This window comes from Staurois parvus, unplaced genomic scaffold, assembly GCF_062004578.1.
Source record: "Staurois parvus isolate SC_StPar_1 unplaced genomic scaffold, SC_StPar_1.0 ptg000578l, whole genome shotgun sequence".
Lineage (NCBI taxonomy): Eukaryota > Metazoa > Chordata > Amphibia > Anura > Ranidae > Staurois > Staurois parvus.
In genome coordinates, this window is record NW_028318374.1 from 6247270 (window position 1) to 6266636 (window position 19367).

At 43.6% G+C, this 19367-nt stretch overlaps 1 protein-coding gene across 1 annotated transcript in view; it reads left to right on the top strand.

The window, feature by feature from the left end:
- The window catches only part of AK5 (adenylate kinase 5), a 316529-nt gene that overhangs the window by 59386 nt on the left and 237776 nt on the right, over positions 1-19367 (top strand). Inside the window, exons 4-6 of the mRNA XM_089692186.1 lie at positions 479-648; positions 735-848; positions 14892-15083. Of these exons, the coding sequence (XP_089548312.1) occupies positions 479-648; positions 735-848; positions 14892-15083 (476 nt within the window). The remainder of the gene's footprint in view (positions 1-478; positions 649-734; positions 849-14891; positions 15084-19367) is intronic.

Genomic DNA, 19367 nt, shown 5'->3' on the forward strand with positions numbered 1-19367 from the left:
ATGTGCTGACAAAGAAGCATTGTTGATTGGAGGAGAGAGCAGAGTGGCAGGGAGATGAGCTCATCCCTGTTCTACTTCTCTTTTTACTGTCCAGTCACAGGCTGGGGGTGGGTCTAGGACAACCTGAGTTCAGAGGAAGTGTTTTGAATCATGCTGGCCATCAGACACCTAGCTGTAGAAAGAAGTACTGCGGGGGAAACCTCTGGTCTGAAGGGGATTATTGCAGGTTTTGTTACTTTATCTTTTGGCTACTCATATTGTATTTTTGGCAGGAGTTCTGCTTGCTTTAACAGAACACCTAACTGCATTAATGTGTCTTTTTATATCTGCATGGAGTTCAGCTTTAACAATTATTATCTTTGTCAATTTTCTCGAACTATTTTAGCTGCAGAAGCTGTTTTCCTAGTTAATTGCCTGCTATTTGTGTGGCTAATTGCTCGCTATTTTTTTTCTTATCTTCATTTTTCTTCACCCCTAGGTGGGCCTGGCAGCGGGAAAGGGACTCAGAGCTTGAAAATAGCAGAGCGGTATGGCTTTGAATACATATCAGTGGGTGAGCTGTTGAGGAAAAAGATCCACAACACGAGCAGCAACAGAAAATGGAGCCTAATCGCCAAGATAATAACCACGGGGGAATTAGCGCCACAGGTAGTGCGACTTCACCTCTGCGAATCACTTAACCTTAACTGATTAACAACACCAGCAATTAATGTCCCTTTTCCTTTCTCCTCCAGGAAACGACAATTACCGAAATAAAGCAGAAATTAATGCAAATTCCCGACTCGGAGGGGATCGTTATAGACGGCTTTCCTCGCGACGTGGCTCAAGCGCTGTCCTTTGAGGACCAAGTAAGCACTTTTCTCATCCTCTTATTGTCTTCGGCTTTGTCTCAGCCTGGAGTCTCTCCGCAGGAACCAATTTGTAGCATCTCCAGTTCAGCTCTGGTAACTGCCACACCGACAGGGAAATGTAAGATTAATCTTCCTCTAATGATAGGCTTCCGCTAGATTGCACTGGTGTATTGCTCTGCATTATGTACGTAATACGCACTTGGTGGATGCAACTCCCTATAGCACTGGACGGCATGATGAACACGCTCGAATCATGAAGCGTTTTGTAGGACCTTGTGTAGCCTCCCTAGCAGTCTGATTATGTCCATATTTCTGTGCTCAAAGCGGTACATTTTTTTGCATGGAAATATGTAGTTTTTTTATTGTAGGCCTGTAATTTTTAAGAATAACTCACTGAAATCTGTCAGAACAACAGTCTAGTAAACATCCCGGGTAGGATAAAATTTGAAACACAAAATCATAAATTATAATTTAATAAATAAGCATAAAAATAATAATATAATAATAATAATATATTTTATTCAATAATATAATCAAACCAAAAACACTGAAATTTGAAAAAGAGCGCCAAGTTCGCACATCAAAGTCGCTTTTTGGACGCTTTTTGGACACCATGGACGTTTCTCAGTTTCCAGGCAGAAAGAACAGTAAAAATGCAGGCAGGGCACAGGACAAATTACTCGGGACAAAATGTATGTGAAATGGTTTGATACAGAAATGTTTTACTATGTGATTTTAGTGAATGTCACTTTTAAAATTTTCAAATTTCCTGCCATCCCCGTACGTCCCCAATAGTGCCCCATCAACGATGTAAGTGGGAGAAATAGTACCCCATTATTGGGGTCAGTGGGAGGAATAGTGCCCAGTACCTGTGGGAGGCATAGTGCTCCAAGTGCCGGTTAAGGCCAGCAATTTGGCGACCACTGGGTTTTACGGTCTCTGCTAACATTTGAGGTCTATGTACAGCGCTCAATATGAGGCTGTGTCTGGACTGTGATATTCCTGATTAACAGAGACCACATAATCAATGATACTTCATTAGCCTGTGACCCACCACCAAGAGAACATGAATAGGTGTGTTAACTTTCATTTATTTGTTGTCCGATGACAGACAAAAAATGTATTTAACTTTGGGTTATACTGCTGACTACAGGAGGATGGGATGCTGGCAAACAAAAGAACTGTAGGCCAGCCCAGGATAACCCCTTCCTTCCCTGGAAGTGACCCTTGGGTACTGGAATCTGCTGAAGGTGCATCCAAGACCCCGTTTTGGTAAAAAGTTAGCCATGGAAGCAGGGGTGGACTGACAACTCCTGGGGCCCCTGGGCAATAGGGGATCATGGGGCCCCTGTGTCCTTGCCCAAACTCAAAAATGCCTATGAAAAAGGTACCAGGGGCATCTCATGGGGCCCCCTACTATCCCTGGGCCCTCGGGCAGTGCCCGAGTTTCCAAATGGTCAGTCCGCCCCTGCATGGAAGACTTTCCAGGTCCAGAGCCTTCAGAAATTGCCATGTCTCTGAAGACCCATGTGGTGAATAGGTCGTTCTAGCTAAACTCTGGTAGCTGTCTCATTGTTTGGATCACTGGGAGTCCATATAATCCTATCTTTTTATGGCCTTCAGGCCACTTTCATGTGGGTTGTACTAATGTCCATGCGAGGGCCATGTTTACCTGCATGGGGATGCACAGGTGTTCTGTGCATCCCTATGCAGGCAGTCCCATTGATGTATGTTGGGATGAAGCGGTTGCACAGACAAAGCTGCTGCTCCCAACTTGAAACCCATTTGGGTACCTGACCCTGAATGCACAATGTCTACATTAAGGGCTGTGCACTCACTACGGCCCGAATGTCAAATATGGATCAATGGCTGTGTCCATGCAGCCAGAACGACCCAATAGACCTCAATGAAACTACTTGTGCAGGGATGCAAGGAACACCTGTGCATGCATCTCCATGCAAGATAACACCGCCATTGCATAGGTGAATGCTGTAGTATGCCTCATGTGAAGGAGTCCTTTTTATTAAATATTAGTATAAATGATTATAACTTGGCAGATATCAGATGCCCTTGATTCGCAGACCTATAAAAAGCCACAGAATTCCTATATCTTTCATAATTTACCACAGGGGAGGCATTATTCCATATGAATACATTTGTCTTGTGCTAAAAAAAAAAATAAAAAAAAAGTCATCCGTGAAATCAATTTTTATGTGCTTTTATTCAGAATCAGCGGGGCGAAAACATCTGTTTGTTAATAATGAACAAACAATGACTTGTTATGAAGCAGCATGCAAGGAAATGGGCTTAACAATTAATGGTTTTATTATGAAGGGTAATTTAATGCGGAACACAAATTCTGACTCTGGGCAGACGAGAGAACTTGTAGCTAGCAGAAAATGACAGCGAAGCACCAAGTGGTCCTGCTTGCAGCGTGCCAACTCATAATCGTCATTGCGGCTCAGCACAAGGGGTGATGTCTGCATTTAGCATACCAAGCTCACTTTTGTGCCAATAAACGGGCTCACAGAATCTCATTCCAGCCAGCCAGTGCCAAGCAATGCGTCTTTTTTATTTTTTTTTAGTCTTTGCATTCTGGGGATGTGCCTGGAATCCTAACGATCGGTGAAGTCATTTCCAATCTGTGCTGATCAACAAGGGCATTCTGGAGAATTGGGAAGATATTTTACCATCTTCCTGGCACTCAAAGGGCTGAAATTATCATAGGAGGTCACTAAATATTGGAAGTCGTTCTCTTCTCTGCATACTGAAATTTGAATTAAGCAGAGAATCTCATATTTTGGTCTTCTTAAAGTATTTGAGTTAGAGTGGAAAAAGGTTTTTTTTTCTTCAAAAATGTATCACCTACCCCTGAAGGCCACTGATGAATGTGTCTCCTGATTCCAGATGACACTAACCCTTCTAGCAATGCTCCCCACAAAGTAACATACAGAACGGCAATAGCAAAAAGCAATGACAAATAACAGTTTTGTACAACACCACAAACAAAGAGGATCTCTTTAAATGTCTTTTCATCAAAACCCTGGATCTAGGGAAGTTCTAACTAAACGGATAGTACTGGAAGCTAAATATTCCTTCAGTCTCCCCAAACCTCTCCCACTGGCCAGTATACTTTTACACGTTGGGGAGCAATGCATTGGAGCACTCAGTTTAAGTAGGTCCCACAGTATAGGGCATAAGTACCCAAACTATATTCCAAAGCAAGATGACACGGTCCCTTTTAAGAAGTAGGTAGGGGCATTGTGGCCTATGGCCTCTCACCACCACACAGTCTGTGTGGACCATGGCCTCTCACCACTATGCAGTCTGTGTGGACCATGGCCTCTCACCACTATTCAGTCTGTGTGGACCGCGGTCTCTCACCACTATGCAGTCTATAATGAAACCTCCTTCTACTCCCTGGTGTCTAGAACTGGCAGCGTTGGCAGTGACTCGGGACCCAGTAATGGCAATCTTTCAGAGAACCAGCCCTTTCGTCCAACTTATTGGGTCTCTCCAACAGCTGTGCCCTCCATGTAGATACAGAAGCCCAGTTTCTCCCCTACACTGCTGCAAACACTTATGACAGGCAGCTCGCCAATTGAGCAGGCAAGTCTCTGATCACCTTTGACATCCCATATGAGACTGCTCTGCTCCCGGGCTTCTCTCTCCTTTTTTTTACTGCAGCTTTCTGTCCTCCTGGGACTTGTAGTCCCATCCAGTCCTTGGCTTGATACGAGAATTGTCTTGTGCAGACTACATCCCTCAAAGTTCCAAGCAGCTCCCAGCAGTCTTTTCCTTTTCCAGGCTGTACAGCAGCCAATGAGTGTTCTGCTGTCCCAAGAGGTGGGTGGGGCTTCAGTCAGCTGCAAGTGCATCCCCGCTGTAATATCCTGTGGCCATTTCTTTCTGCACACTGCACATTGGCAACTGTGCGGCAGCAGCATTAACAATGACAGCTTGGTCTGCAAAGCTCTGAGAGCCTGAGCCAGCCATTCCCTCCCCCTCCACAGCCCGGAGCTCCAGTGAACACATGGGGGGCAGAACAGACAGCGGTGAGCAGGACTGTGGATAAGGGGGTACCACCAGTCCTCCTGTACGAGGCCCAAGCCAGCAGGGAGCCCGGGCAGCTGGGTGATTTGCAATTGGGCAGGGAGGGTGATCGGCACAGCGGAGGTGCAATTTCTGGAACCGATCCCCTGTATGGTTCTCTCTGCAGCAGCTGAAACCTGGCTTCTCCTCTCCCTGCAGCTGGCTTTCAGCTGTTGCAGAGAAAGCCATATAGGGGATCAATTCCTGTAATTGCCCCCCCCCCCCCCTGCCCTTCAAACCCATCTCTCTCCCTGTGCACCATACGTTTCTCCATTCTGCCCAGGCCCCCCTGTGTGCTCCCACCCCCACAGTGCTGCTGGCTTCCCTCCTCTCTTTCCCACCATCAAATAGGATCCTTCAGGATGGAAAGTGGGGGAAGGGTCTGGTAAATATCACACATTTACCAGCCCTTTCCTTTCCTAAATGAACACAGTGAGTGATCGGTACCAATTACTCAATGTTCATTCATAACTGAAGCATAGTAAACTGTTTTGTATTTTTTTTTTGAAGAGGGGCCCTGTCAGGTTGGCTGTTATAACAGCAGCCCTGGTGGTGGCTGACAGTCCTGCTGTCTGATCAGAGTGGCTGTGAGAACTCGACGATCAGCGACTATGTGATCACTGATACCATATACCAAAATAGTGAAGCGCTAATAAATAGCTAAAAAATACCCACAACAATGTCTCAAATACTATCCAAACCTATAATCAATCCCTTAATGTGATAAAGTATAATAAAATGAGTCTAATTGGTGAAAACTACGATACATATACAGTCATGGCCGAAATTGTTGGCACCCTTGATATTTTTCCTGAAAATCAAGTATTTCACACAAAAAAGGTATTGCATTAACACATGTTTTGCTATACACATGTTTATTCCCTTTGTATGTATTGGAACAAATATAAAACAGAGGCAGAAAAGCAAATATGACATAATGTCACACAAAACCCCAAAAATGGGCTGGACAAAAGTATTGGCACCCTTAACTTAATATTTGGTTGCACACCCTTTGGAAAACATAACTGAAATCAGTCGCTTCCTATAACCATCAATAAGCTTCTGACACCTCTCACCCGGAATTTTGGACCACTCTTCCTTTGCAAACAGCTCCAGGTCTCTCTTATTGGAAGGACACCTTTTCCCAACAGCAATTTTAAGATCTCTCCACAGGTGTTCAATGGGATTTAGATCTGGGCTCATTGCTGGCCACTTCAGAACTCTCCAGCGCTTCTTTGCCATCCATTTCTGAGTGCTTTTTGACGTATGTTTGGGGTCATTGTCCTGCTGGAAGACCCAGGATCTTGGACGCAAACCCAGCTTTCTGACACTGGGCCCTACAGTGCGACCCAAAATCCTTTGGTAATCCTCAGATTTCATGATGCCTTGCACACAGTCAAGGCACCCAGTGCCAGAGGCAGCAAAACAACCCCAAAACATCATTGAACCTCCACCATATTTTACCGTAGGTACTGTGTTTTGTTCTTTGTAGGCCTCATTCCGTTTTCGGTAAACAGTAGAATGATGTGCTTTACCGAAAAGCTCTATCTTGGTCTCATCTGTCCACAAGACGTTTTCCCAGAAGGCTTTTGGCTTACTCAAGTACATTTTGGCAAACTGTAGTCTTGCTTTTTTATGTCTCTGTGTCAGCAGTGGGGTCCTCCTGGGTCTCCTGCCATAGCGTTTCATTTCATTTAAATGTCGACGGATAGTTCGCGCTGACACTGATGCTCCCTGAGCCTGCAGGACAGCTTGAATGTCTTTGGAACATGTTTGGGGCTGCTTATCCACCATCCGGACTATTCTGCGTTGCAATCTTTCATCAATTTTCCTCATCCGTCCACGACCAGGGAGATTAGCTACAGTGCCATGGGTTGCAAACTTCTTGATAATGTTGCGCACTGTGGACAAAGGCAAATCTAGTTCTCTGGAGATGGACTTGTAACCTTGAGATTGTTGATATTTTGCCACAATTTTGGTTCTCAGGTCCTCAGACAGTTCTCGTCTCCTCTTTCTGTTGTCCATGCTTAGTGTGGCACAGACAGACACACAATGCAAAGGTTAAGTGAACGTCTCTCCTTTTTATCTGCTTTCAGGTGTGATTTCTATATTGCCCACACCTGTTACTTGCCCCAGGTGAGTTTACAGGAGCATCACATGCTTGTAACATTCTTATTTATCCGCAGTTGTGAAAGGGTGCCAATACTTTTGTCCAGCCCATTTTTGGAGGTTTGTGTGACATTATGTCGAATTTGCTTTCTTTCCTCCCTTTTTTTGTTTTGTCCCAATACACACAAAGGGAATAAACATGTGTATAGCAAAACATGTGTTAATGCAATACGTTTCGTGAGAAATACATGATTTCCTGGAGAAATATCAAGGGTGCCAACAATTTCGGCCATGACTGTATATCTCATACATAAATACCCTAATTACCTCATTAATTAATCCGTGATAAATTGCCAAATGTTATATTGATAAATAATCCTTGGATAAATCAGTGATATGAAATCAATAATCATAATTCCAAAAATAAAAAAAGTGTACCTATCCACAATACATAGTGACAATCCTATAAATTGAGATAAACTGTGATTTTTTCATCAAATGAAAACGTGATTCATAAATTATGTGATATACAAAATAACAGAGTAAACTTAATTTAAATATAGTTGGGTGATGGGTCTATATACACGGTGTCTAAATTACACTCAAAAAAAGTCCATGCATATAGTGTGAAACACTCAGTGATCTCCACTTCTAGTGCTCAAAAAAGGAATCCTCCAATGGCAGCAATGCCTGCTCACCTCCCCGCCCAGACCCACACAGGGCCACAAGGCAAAGACTTTCCTCACAGGCAATCCTTTACTCCAGGCAGCTCAGCGAGGGACCACAGGACTTCCACTCCACCTCCTCTCAAGGGTCATATAGGACCCAACAGAGCTTCCCATAGTATAATACCGTTTAATAAGAACATTCAATGTAACATACTGATTCCACTCACATGTATTCCTTTGTATACAGCGCTTTCCACCTCATACCATGGGTGTATTCACATACAGGGAGGGAAACCAATATGGCCGCTACGTCCGGACATGCGTCCCCACGTGACCGGAAATGATGTACTACGAGCTGAACATTGAATGTTCTTATTAAACGGTATTATACTATGGGAAGCACCAAATATGCATCTACATATGATCTGATGTGATTTCACTACTTTTTTCCCATTTCACAGCAGATATGCTTATCACTGGACAAAACCAAAATCACGGAGGCATAAAAATAGCAAAATAACGCATCAAGATCGTGTCAACGTTGCACTACATAATCGCACTTCAATCGTGTCAACCTAGCCTTAGATGATACGATTTTCTTTCGTTGCACCACGGATGGAAGGAATGAAAATTGCTCGATTCCCCAGATCTCCCGCAGAGCTATTGTGTTCTGCCGGCAGGGAGCCTTCCCAGCTGGCAGAACACAATGATCTCTGCTAGTGGCTAAAGCCACCAACAGTGATCACAATCAAAAGCAAATCCAACAGGCTGGTTGTACTAAAGTCAATCGATAGATCAACTTCAGTACAACCAGCTTACCCATAGATGGACCGAATCTCAGCCGGTCCCTGCTGAACCCGGCCAAGATTTGATCTGTCCAGGGGTGGACTGACCATTTGGAAACTCAGGCACTGCCCGAGCACCCGGGGTCAGTAGGGGGCCCCATAAGATGCCCCTGTTACCTTTTTCATAGGCTTTTTTGAGTTTGGGCAAGGACACAGGGGCCCCATGATCCCCTATTAACCGGGGGCCCCATTAGTTGTCAGTCCGCCCCTGGATCCGTCTATGGACGAATTTAGTATTATTTAACTGTAGAAGATAAAATTCAGGTCTCCTAGACTGTGCGGGGGGTCAGAGCTGAGTATATCATCTTAGCTCCCGTAAATGTATTTTATCTGTGTATTTAGCTGTTTGCCTGTAGCTCAGCTTAAATGCTGGCAAAAAATAAATCCCACTTTCCTTTCCTAGAAAGTTTGGCGATAAGATCTAATATTTGCTGCAGAGAAGTTTGAATCATTCAAAACCTGAATAATGTTATTATAAGGATCCCGTTCTCGCTGGGTGCTTCTCTACTACCTATCTGGTGCCTGATTGCTGCTGCCCTCTGCTTGAGATGTCTTGTGTATAGAAGTGGATTTTAAAACCTATTTCATGCTCAGGGAGTATTTAGGCCAAGAGGTTCTTTGTGCACGAATAAGATTTACAGCTTGGATACCGTGGCGAAACAATAAACAGTCTGGGATGCAGGATGGTGTTCTCGCTCACAGACAGCGTACACAGTACAGAGGTTAAAAAACACATAGTGGCCCCCAGGCAGCACTCTGTGATACTGAAGCACCATTAATTCCGGATTTAAAGGTGTCCTTGTAGATCTGAGAGATAACTGGGTCACTTTAATTGGCATGAGTGGACTCCAAAAGCGCATTGTGTCCATCACAGTGGCATCTTCGGGTCTAATATAATCAGAATTATGTACTGTCATGCAATGAATACATTGAGTCTGATTAAAAAAACTATTTAAAGCATTTACACTCACTGGCCTCTTTATTAGGTATACCTGTTCAATTGCTTGGTAACACAGATTGCTAATCAGCCAATCACATGGCAGCAACTCAATGCATTTAGGCTTCTAGACGTGGTGAAGATGACTTGCTGAAGTTCAAACCGAGAACCAGAATAGGGAAGAAAGAGGATTTAAGTGAGAGATAACTGGGTCACTTTAATTGGCATGAGTGGACTCCAAAAGACCAAAGCGCATTGTGTCCATCACAGTGGCATCTTCGGGTCTAATATAATCAGAACTATGTACTGTCATGCAATGAATACATAGAGTCTGATTAAAAAAAATATTTAAAGCATTTACACTCACCGGCCTCTTTATTAGGTACACCTGTTCAATTGCTTGGTAACACAGATTGCTAATCAGCCAATCACATGGCAGCAACTCAATGCATTTAGGCTTCTAGACGTGGTGAAGACAACTTGCTGAAGTTCAAACCGAGAACCAGAATAGGGAAGAAAGAGGATTTAAGTGACTTTAAACGTGGCATGTATAAAATTTCAAACAATAGTGCCGCGCTCCTAAAAAATATCATATACTTAAACTATAACCTTTCAAAAGTATACATTAGTGATAAAAGTCGTTTGTGTTAACGTGAAACAACATATATCCAGATAATAAGTGACCATTAAAATTTACTGTTAATAAAAGTGATCAGTCCAAACGTGAAAAATTCAAAAGTGAACAAATGTCCATTCCAAGTGACTTCTTATTGTGATCTCAATATGCGCTCACCTCCTTTGATGCCTACTAAAAGGCAAAACTCGCTTTTGTTCACCTATTGGAACTTTGGATCATATATTGCGTCATAACAATATTGGTGAGTATCTCCCAGTTGCTGCTGGAACGTGACTCTCCTCTCTTATTCACACCACCGCAGGAATCCCTCGCTTAATCTCTTCCCAAGAATTTTTCCTCAGTATAAAGAAGACATAAACATAGTGCCTTATCCTTACATAAAACACTTTATTGTGTGCCCATATGCACTCACATATATTAAGAATATTAAGCGTTTTGGTTAAAACATCCACGATCTCTTACAGCCAGCGTGTCTGCCGTTCAGAGTATGTGCCTGCCTTCCTTGGGTACCGGGTGACGTCGGGGCTCCTCCCCTCCCCGACACCTGTTCAATTGCTTGCTAACACAGATTGCTAATCAGCCAATCACATGGCAGCAACTCAATGCATTTAGGCTTCTAGACGTGGTGAAGACGACTTGCTGAAGTTCAAACCGAGAACCAGAATAGGGAAGAAAGAGGATTTAAGTGACTTTGAACGTGGCATGGCTGTTGGTGCCAGACTGGCTGGTCTAAGTATTTCAAAAAGTGGTGATCTACTGGGATTTTCATGCACAACCATCTCTAGGGTTTACAGAGAATGGTCTGAGAAAGAGAAAGTATCAAGTGAGCAGCAGTTGTGTGGATGAAAATGCCTTGTTGAGATCAAAGGAGAATGGGCAGACTGGTTTGAGATGATAGAAAGGCAACAATAACTCAAATAACCACTTGCTACAACCAAACTATGCAGAATACCTTCTCTGAACGCACAACACGTCGAACCTTGAAGCAGATGGGCTACAGCAGCAGAAGACCACACTGGGTGCCACTCCTGTCAGATAAGAATAGGAAACAGAGGCTATAATTCACACAGGTTTACAAAAATTGGAATATAGAAGATTGGAAAAACGTTGCCAGGTCTGATGAGGCTTGATTTCAGCTGCGAAATTCAGATGGTAGGGTCAGAATTTGTTGTAAACAACATGAAAGCATTAATCCATCCTGCCTTGTATTAATGGTTCACGCTGGGGGTGGTGGTGTAATGGTGTGGGAGATATTTTCTTGGCACACTTTGGGCCCCTTAGTACCAATTTAGCATTTTTTAAATGCCACAGCCTACCTGAGTTTTGTTGCTGACCATGTCCATTCCTTTATGACTACAGTGTATCGATCTTCTGATGGCTCCTTCCAGCACGATAATGCACCATGTAACAAAGCTCAAATCATCTCAAATTGGTTTCTTGAACATGACAATGAGTTCACTGTACTCCAATGTTCTCCACAGTCACCAGATCTCAATCCAATACAGCACCTTTGGGATTTGGTGGAATGGGAGATTCGCATTATGGATGTGCAGCCAACAAATCTGCAGCAACTGCTTGATGCTATCATGTCAATATGGACCAAAATTTCTGAGGAATCTTTCCAACACCTTGTTGAATCTATGCCATGAAGAATTAAGGCAGTTCTGAAGGCAAAAAAGGGGGTCCAACCTGGTACTAGCAAGGTGTACTCAAAGTGGCCAGTGAGTGTATATGGCATTGGTCACTCCTTGAGGTTATAACAGCCTCCATTCTTTTGGGAAGCTTTCCATAAGATTTTAGAGTGTATCTGAGAGAATGTGTGGCAATTTTGTCAAAAGCACATTTGTAAGGACAGGTGATTATGTTGGTGAGAAGATCTGGCACACAGTGAGCATTGCAACTCCCAAATGTTTTTTGTAGGTCAAGGAAATGCACTTGTCACTCAGTTCCTCCTCACCAAACTCGTCATAACATGGCTTTATAGACCTGTGGGGCAAAGTCCTGCTGGAACAGAAAATGGTCTTTACCTAACTGTTGCCACATAGTGGAAAGCCCTCCATTGTATAAAATGTCTTTGTATGCAGTAGCACCTTACATCTACTTGGTTCTCTTAGCCACATTCAACTCAGGTGCTGCAAGGGCTCACAAATGCAAAAAACAAGTATTTGTAGCCTAACAATTTTCCAGATGACCTCTGATGGACTGAAACATTACAACTGCATTGACTTCCTGTTTTCTGCTGGCCTGAAGAATATGGAGGGTGTTAAGGCAGCAGTGTCCATGCCTGCTTATTGCCTGGGTCTGTCCATACATCTGTGCCCCATGATCCTCATGGACGTGACCATGTGACCAATGCCTCAGCAGAGTTTGCAGCTGATTTTTTTTTTTTTTTGGGGGGGGGGGGGTTAGCATTTTTAAGCTTCCAGAGAACAAGTGAGAGCAATCAGTGAGTTGCACCTAATGTCCACTCTGGGCCATTGAAGCTGCACAGTAGCACAGTGCGTGGTCTCCTTTTCTAGTTAAGCTTAGCTAGAGAAGAAGACCACGCACTGCTTACATATGCAGTTTGAATGGCCCTAAGGGGCTACCAGTGTTTCTGGAGTTGCCTCCCAACACCTGCTACTGTAATGGGAAGGCCTTCACTATTTACAACAGCAGGAGCTCTGTTATGTACTATGACGGACCACCTGGCACCCCACCTGGGTGCTTCCATCAGAGAACTGCTTCCTCGCTGCTGGGACACAGGACCAAGGTATTATAGCTGGGCATTGCACCCTAGAAATAGATGACACTAGCTTAGGTGCAACTGCAACTTTTTATTGAACAGAAATACAGGTTTTTATGCATTTCATAAATAGGGGCAGTCCCTGTATGAACAATAAAACAAACCTTACACATTGCGATAAACATCCCACACTAATTAGGTAACAAGGTCAAGTTGACACAAGACTAATCCCATCATATAGGAACCTCGGGGAGGACTAGCCAACAGACTGAATCAATAGGTTTCCCAATTAACACAATTACCAATGGAACAAAGACACAATGGTAAATACATCACACCTTAATAAACAGATTACAGCAAGGGACTTCAACATGAGGTTGTTTTGAGCTGATTATATGAACATCTGCTTAGAGTATCTGAGTCTAGGAGGGGCGTTGAAGCAGTCAATGCTGGTTTGGGCACAGAGACCCCAATTCTGTAATTTGGTCCCCCAGTTCTCAGAGTATGTGTGTTTTGGTGAGACATGGTCTTGAACCCGAGGTAAAACTACTCCAAAAGGTCCCCCACAGGGCGGTTTTTGGAAAATCTCCCTGAAGATGAACTTACAGTTTAGGGTTCATCTTGTCTCCTGCAGGCAGAACCCAAACAGCACCTTCCAGGTTCACTGCAAGTGTACTTCCTGAAGCTTGTGATGTATAACTCCCCCTCTCTCTGCTTTTTGTATCAGCTATCAAATTCAAACTTCCAAGGCAAGCTTGAATCTGATTAGTAGTTATGAAAACCTTTTTAGTTCTGCCACTTTACTATGCAGGGCTTCCTTTAAAGGAGATAAAGCACACAGTCTGTAGAATGGATATGCTTGAGTAGCAGCAGGAGTTTCTAGGTCACCAAGATCACCTCCGCAACATCTCAAAGATATGCCCGTTCCTAACCTCGGAAACTACTAAGCAACTTATTCACTCCCTGGTTATCTCTCGCCTTGACTATTGTAACTCCCTCCTCATTGGCCGACCTCATCGCAGGCTATCCCCTCTTCAGTCTATCATGAATGCTGCTGCCAGACTCATCCACCTTACTAACCGTTCCATATCTGCCATCCTTCTCTGCCAATCCCTCTACTGGCTTCCCATTGCCCAACTGATGAAATTCAAAACATTAACAATAACGTATAAAGCCATTTATAACTCTGCCCCAAATTACATCACCAATCTTGTCTCCAAATATCACCCAAACTGTCCTCTCCGCTCCTTGCACGATCTGCTACTCTCTAGCTCCCTTGTCTCCTCCTCCCATGCTCGTCTCCAGGACTTCTCCAGAGCCTCCCCCATCCTCTGGAACGCTCTACCCCAATATATCAGACTATCGCCTACTCTGCTCACTTTTAGACGATCTCTGAAAACCTATCTCTTCAGGGAAGCCTATCCTGCCCTCAGCTAATAATGAAATCTTCTATTCCTCCTACCAGTCCATCCCCCACAGTTACTACCTTTTGTACCACTAGCCCCTCCCTCCTAGATTGTAAGCTCCAAGGAGCAGGGCCCTCCTATCCCTCTTGTATTGAACTGTATTGTTGCTGTATTGTCTCCCGTTATATTGTACAGTGCTGAGCAAACTGCTGGCGCTATATAAGTCCTGTATAATAATAATTATAGTCTGTAGAATGGATATGCTTGAGTACCAGCAGGAGTTTCTAGATCACCAAGACTGGTTACAACTTGTAGTACAGTGGGCTGGTACACTACAGCTGTACTTGGGTAAAAAATTGCTGAGTAGATTGTTGTTTTGTTTCAATTTTCACTGTCGCATACCTGTAACATTTACTGTACCAGTTGTCTCTCGGATCTATAGGGACACCTTTAAATCGGGAATTAATATTCTTTTGCTTCAGTTTGGACTGGTTTATACCTGCAACATTTACTGTACTGAAAGTAGAGATGCAAAAAAATAATTACAAAAAAGTGAACTTTTGCATTTAAGTCTGTTTTAATTTCTATTATAATGCCATTCGTTTTTCTATTCACTTGTAGATTTGCACACCGGATCTGGTGGTATTTTTGGCCTGCGCCAACCACAAGCTGAAAGAGCGTTTACTGAAGCGAGCAGAGCAACAGGGCCGTCCGGATGATAACCTTAAGGCGATACAAAGGAGATTAATGAACTTCAAACAGAATGCCGTACCTCTGGTCAACTACTTCCAGGAGAAAGGTCTCATCATCACGGTGAGCAACCTCAATCTTCCAAAACCTTTCTAATTTCTTCTAATTAGAATGCAACACTGGTATAAAGGCCAACTAATTAAAACTCCAGCTTTGTTACAGAAAAAAAAAAATCTCCATCCGGAGCTCTTTCACCTTTAGTGAAAAAAATGTGTTTTCATTTTTCATGTTCATAATGGCTTCTGTTCTCTGTATACCATTTTTCTGGATCGCTGAAATTGAGAGTCAGATGAAAGGGTATGCATGGTTGAAATGGACATTGATCCAGGAGTTCTGTATAACATTTTGAGCTTTCAGGGACATGCCTGCTGTGAGCTGTTTAAAACCAATTTCTGGGACTTTAACAGTAACAAAACGACACCTCCAGCACTTCAAGGGTTAAATTCTTGTTACCTCTAGGTCAGGGGTCTCCAAACTTTCTAAGCAAAGGGCCAGTTTACTGTCTTTCAGACTTTAGGGGGGCAGTGCTGTGGTCAGTGGGAGTAAACCATGCCCCATTGCTTGTTTTAATTGGAGGAATAGTGCCCTGTTGTGGGTATCAGTGGATGGAATAGTGCCCCATCGATGGTGTCAGTGGAAAGAATGGTGTCCCATCCTTAGTGTCAGTTGGAGTGTTTATTTCAGGTACTTGTATTGTGCCATCAATTTTCACTGCACTTACATGTACATATATTTACATTCACATCAGTCCCTGCTGTCAAGGAGCTTACAATCCAAGGTCCCTAACTCACATTCATACTTACTACGGCCAAGTTAGACAGAAGCCAATTAAATTACCAACATGTCTTTGGAGTGTGATAGGAAACTGGAGTACCAAGAGGAAACCCACGCAGGCACAGGACATGCAAACCCCAGGCAGGTAGTGTCGTGGTTGAGATTCAAACCTCCCTCTGGCGTTCACTTTTGCTACGACTTTTGGACAGTCCCTCGTTGTCTTCTCGCTGCTCTGCAATGTACTTGATTATGTCATTGTGCGGCCGGGAGAGCCTTATAGAAGGAGCAGCAGGAGAGTGGTTGCATAGATGAAGGGGATTTGTCAGAGAAAAGGCTACGATAAGTATTACACCTTATTCCTTATCTCCTAGATTTAATGAGCAAATATCCCTTTCAGTCTTGGAGCACTGCCAATGTTGGTTTTTCTTTTTTGTAATTCCCTGAAATAAGCTTTTTGCTGCATTGTCTCTGCCAACCAGCAGGTAGCGGAAGAATCTTCAGGGGCAGTTTCCAACATAACGTTTTCAAAAGTATCAGCATGGAAATGAACACCACCAACAAACAGGACATCTCTAGTAGTAATGTCAAATAGGTTTTAAAGAGCCTTCACCATAAGAAATAAATTTCAAGCCATTTCAATCAGGCTAACAAATACACACATCAATTTTACATACACACTATATTGCCAAAAGTATTGGGATTCCTGCCTTTACACGCACATGAACTTTAATGGCATCCCAGTCTGTAGGGTTCAATATTGAGTTGGCCCGCCCTTTGCAGCTATAACAGCTTCAACTCTTCTGGGAAGGACGTCCACAAGGTTTAGGAGGGTGTCTATGGGAAGGTTTGACCATTCTTCTAGAAGCACATTTGTGAGGTCAGGCACTGATGTCGGACGAGAAGGCCCGGCTCACAGTCTCCACTCTAATTCATCCCAAAGGTGTTCTATCGGGTTGAGGTGCAGGCCAGTCAAGTTCCTCCACCCCAAACTTGCTCATGCACAGATGGACTTATTACACAGGTGGCAACCTATCACGGGACCACGCTTGAATTCACTGAGCTCCTGAGAGCGACCCATTCTTTCACAAATGTTAATAGAAGCAGTCTGCATGCCTAGGTGATGATTTTATACCCCTGTGGCTATGGAGGGGATTGGAACACCTGAATCCAATGATTTGGAGGGCTGGCCCAATACTTTTGGCAATATAGTGTATTTTGGGCATTGACTAGAATCTTTAATCAACGTTGGAATCATTTTTAGAAGGTACTACGGATGTATCTACTGTTTTGTCAATTACTGAGAATGCAATTGATGCAAGGGTGTACTCAGATATGGGCAGTTTATGTAAGGGGGCACTCTGAGGAGGACAATTGATGTAAGGAGCGTACATATTTGGGTGTGGCACTCTGATGGGTACAAAGTAAAAACAAAACAGTGCTGGTCCTGACTTCCTTGCTGTCCATGCTGGTTTCGGCGCCATTTTTAAAAAACACTCTGCATTGCTGAACCTTGACAGCTGCATCTCTGCTCATCCTGCACAACCAGGATCCATCGACACACCACTGGCAGACTGAGGGCTTACCAAAGGCATTCTTTTACCATGCTATTGTACTTCTTACGTTTTTGTGAGTCTTTTTTAAGCCTCTTGTTACCAATAAATCTTTAACCCTCTACATTAAGATTGGCGCCCCCTTGTGTCCGATTTATGGCACCCTGATGGGACACCTAATGTAAGGGGGCACTCTGGTGACGACAATTGATGTAAGGGATGTACATATAGGGATGGAGCACTCTGATGGCACACATGATGTAAGGGGGCACTCTGATGAGAGTAACTGATGTAAGGGGTGTACAAATGGGGATTAGGAACTCTGATGGGTCACCTGATGTAAGGGGGCACTCTGGTGACGACAATTGATGTAAGGGGTGTACATATAGGGATGGAGCACTCTGATGGCACACATGATGTAAGGGGGCACTCTGATGAGGATAACTGATGTAAGGGGTGTACAAATGGGGATTGGGAACTCTGATGGGTCACCTGATGTAAGGGGGCACTCTGGTGACGACAATTGATGTAAGGGGTGTACATATAGGGATGGAGCACTCTGATGGCACACACGATGTAAGGGGGCACTCTGATGAGGATAACTGATGTAAGGGGTGTACAAATGGGGTATGGGAACTCTGATGGCACACACAATGTAAGGGGGCACTCTGATAAGGATACTGATGTAAGGGGTGTACAAATGGGGTTTGGGAACTCTGATTGCACACACGATGTAAGGGGGCACTCTGATGAGGATAACTGATGTAAGGGGTGTACAAATGGGGATTGGGCACTCTGATGAGGATAACTGATGTAAGGGGTGTACAAATGGGGATTGGGAACTCTGATGGCACACACGATGTAAGGGGGCACTCTGATGAGGATAACTGATGTAAGGGGTGTACAAATGGGGTTTGAGAACTCTGGTGGCACACACGATGTAAGGGGGCACTCTGATGAGGATAACTGATGTAAGGGGTGTACAAATGGGGATTGGGCACTCTGATGAGGATAACTGATGTAAGGGGTGTACAAATGGGGATTGGGAACTCTGATGGCACACACGATGTAAGGGGGCACTCTGATGAGGATAACTGATGTAAGGGGTGTACAAATGGGGTATGGGAACTCTGATGGCACACACGATGTAAGGGGGCACTCTGATGAGGATAACTGATGTAAGGGGTGTACAAATGGGGATTGGGAACTCTGATGGCACACACGATGTAAGGGGGCACTCTGATGAGGATAACTGATGTAAGGGGTGTACAAATGGGGATTGGGAACTCTGATGGGTCACCTGATGTAAGGGGGCACTGATTAGCACTCCTGATCTGTAAGGAGGCATCTGATATAGGGGGTAAGATTCTCCTTAATCATCCTAATCTAATGACACCCTAATACATAGTAGTATTTCCAGTTTACTCCTGCAAAGCCTGTGCGCTACATGCCAGACGTTACTCCCGGTTGTGACTCGTGGTACAGAAGTGCCCCCAGTGAACAGGGAATACTGGATTGTTGCATCTCTGTCACACTATTGACATTATGTCCCCTGATTTTGATTACTTTACCCCCAGATCAGATAGGCTAGAACCGGTCAGTTTTTATTCAATTGGTTGAGCCTTTTATCTGAAAGCAAATAAACCAGTTTCTGTAACAGCTTATAACTATTAGGCTTTAATTTGTTAGTTACTTATGTAAAGTCCATCTAAATCTACTAGTCCATTTCTCCAGAGTGCTGCTGTCTAGAGGACAGATGGCACAACTAAAAAATGTGTTTCTTTTCTGATTAGTTTATTAAATTAATCATTTCATTTTGTCATAATCGTAATGCTAGAATGACTCATTTTCAGAATTCGTTTTGTATATTCATTATTTTCAAATTGATTCGAATTTCAGAGGACAGCTATATCCATTCTATTTTATCCTATTCTTTTATATTCTACTCTGCTCTATTCTATCCTTCTTTTTTTAATGTTCTATTCTATTCTTTTCTATTCTATTATTTTTTTTATTTTATTCT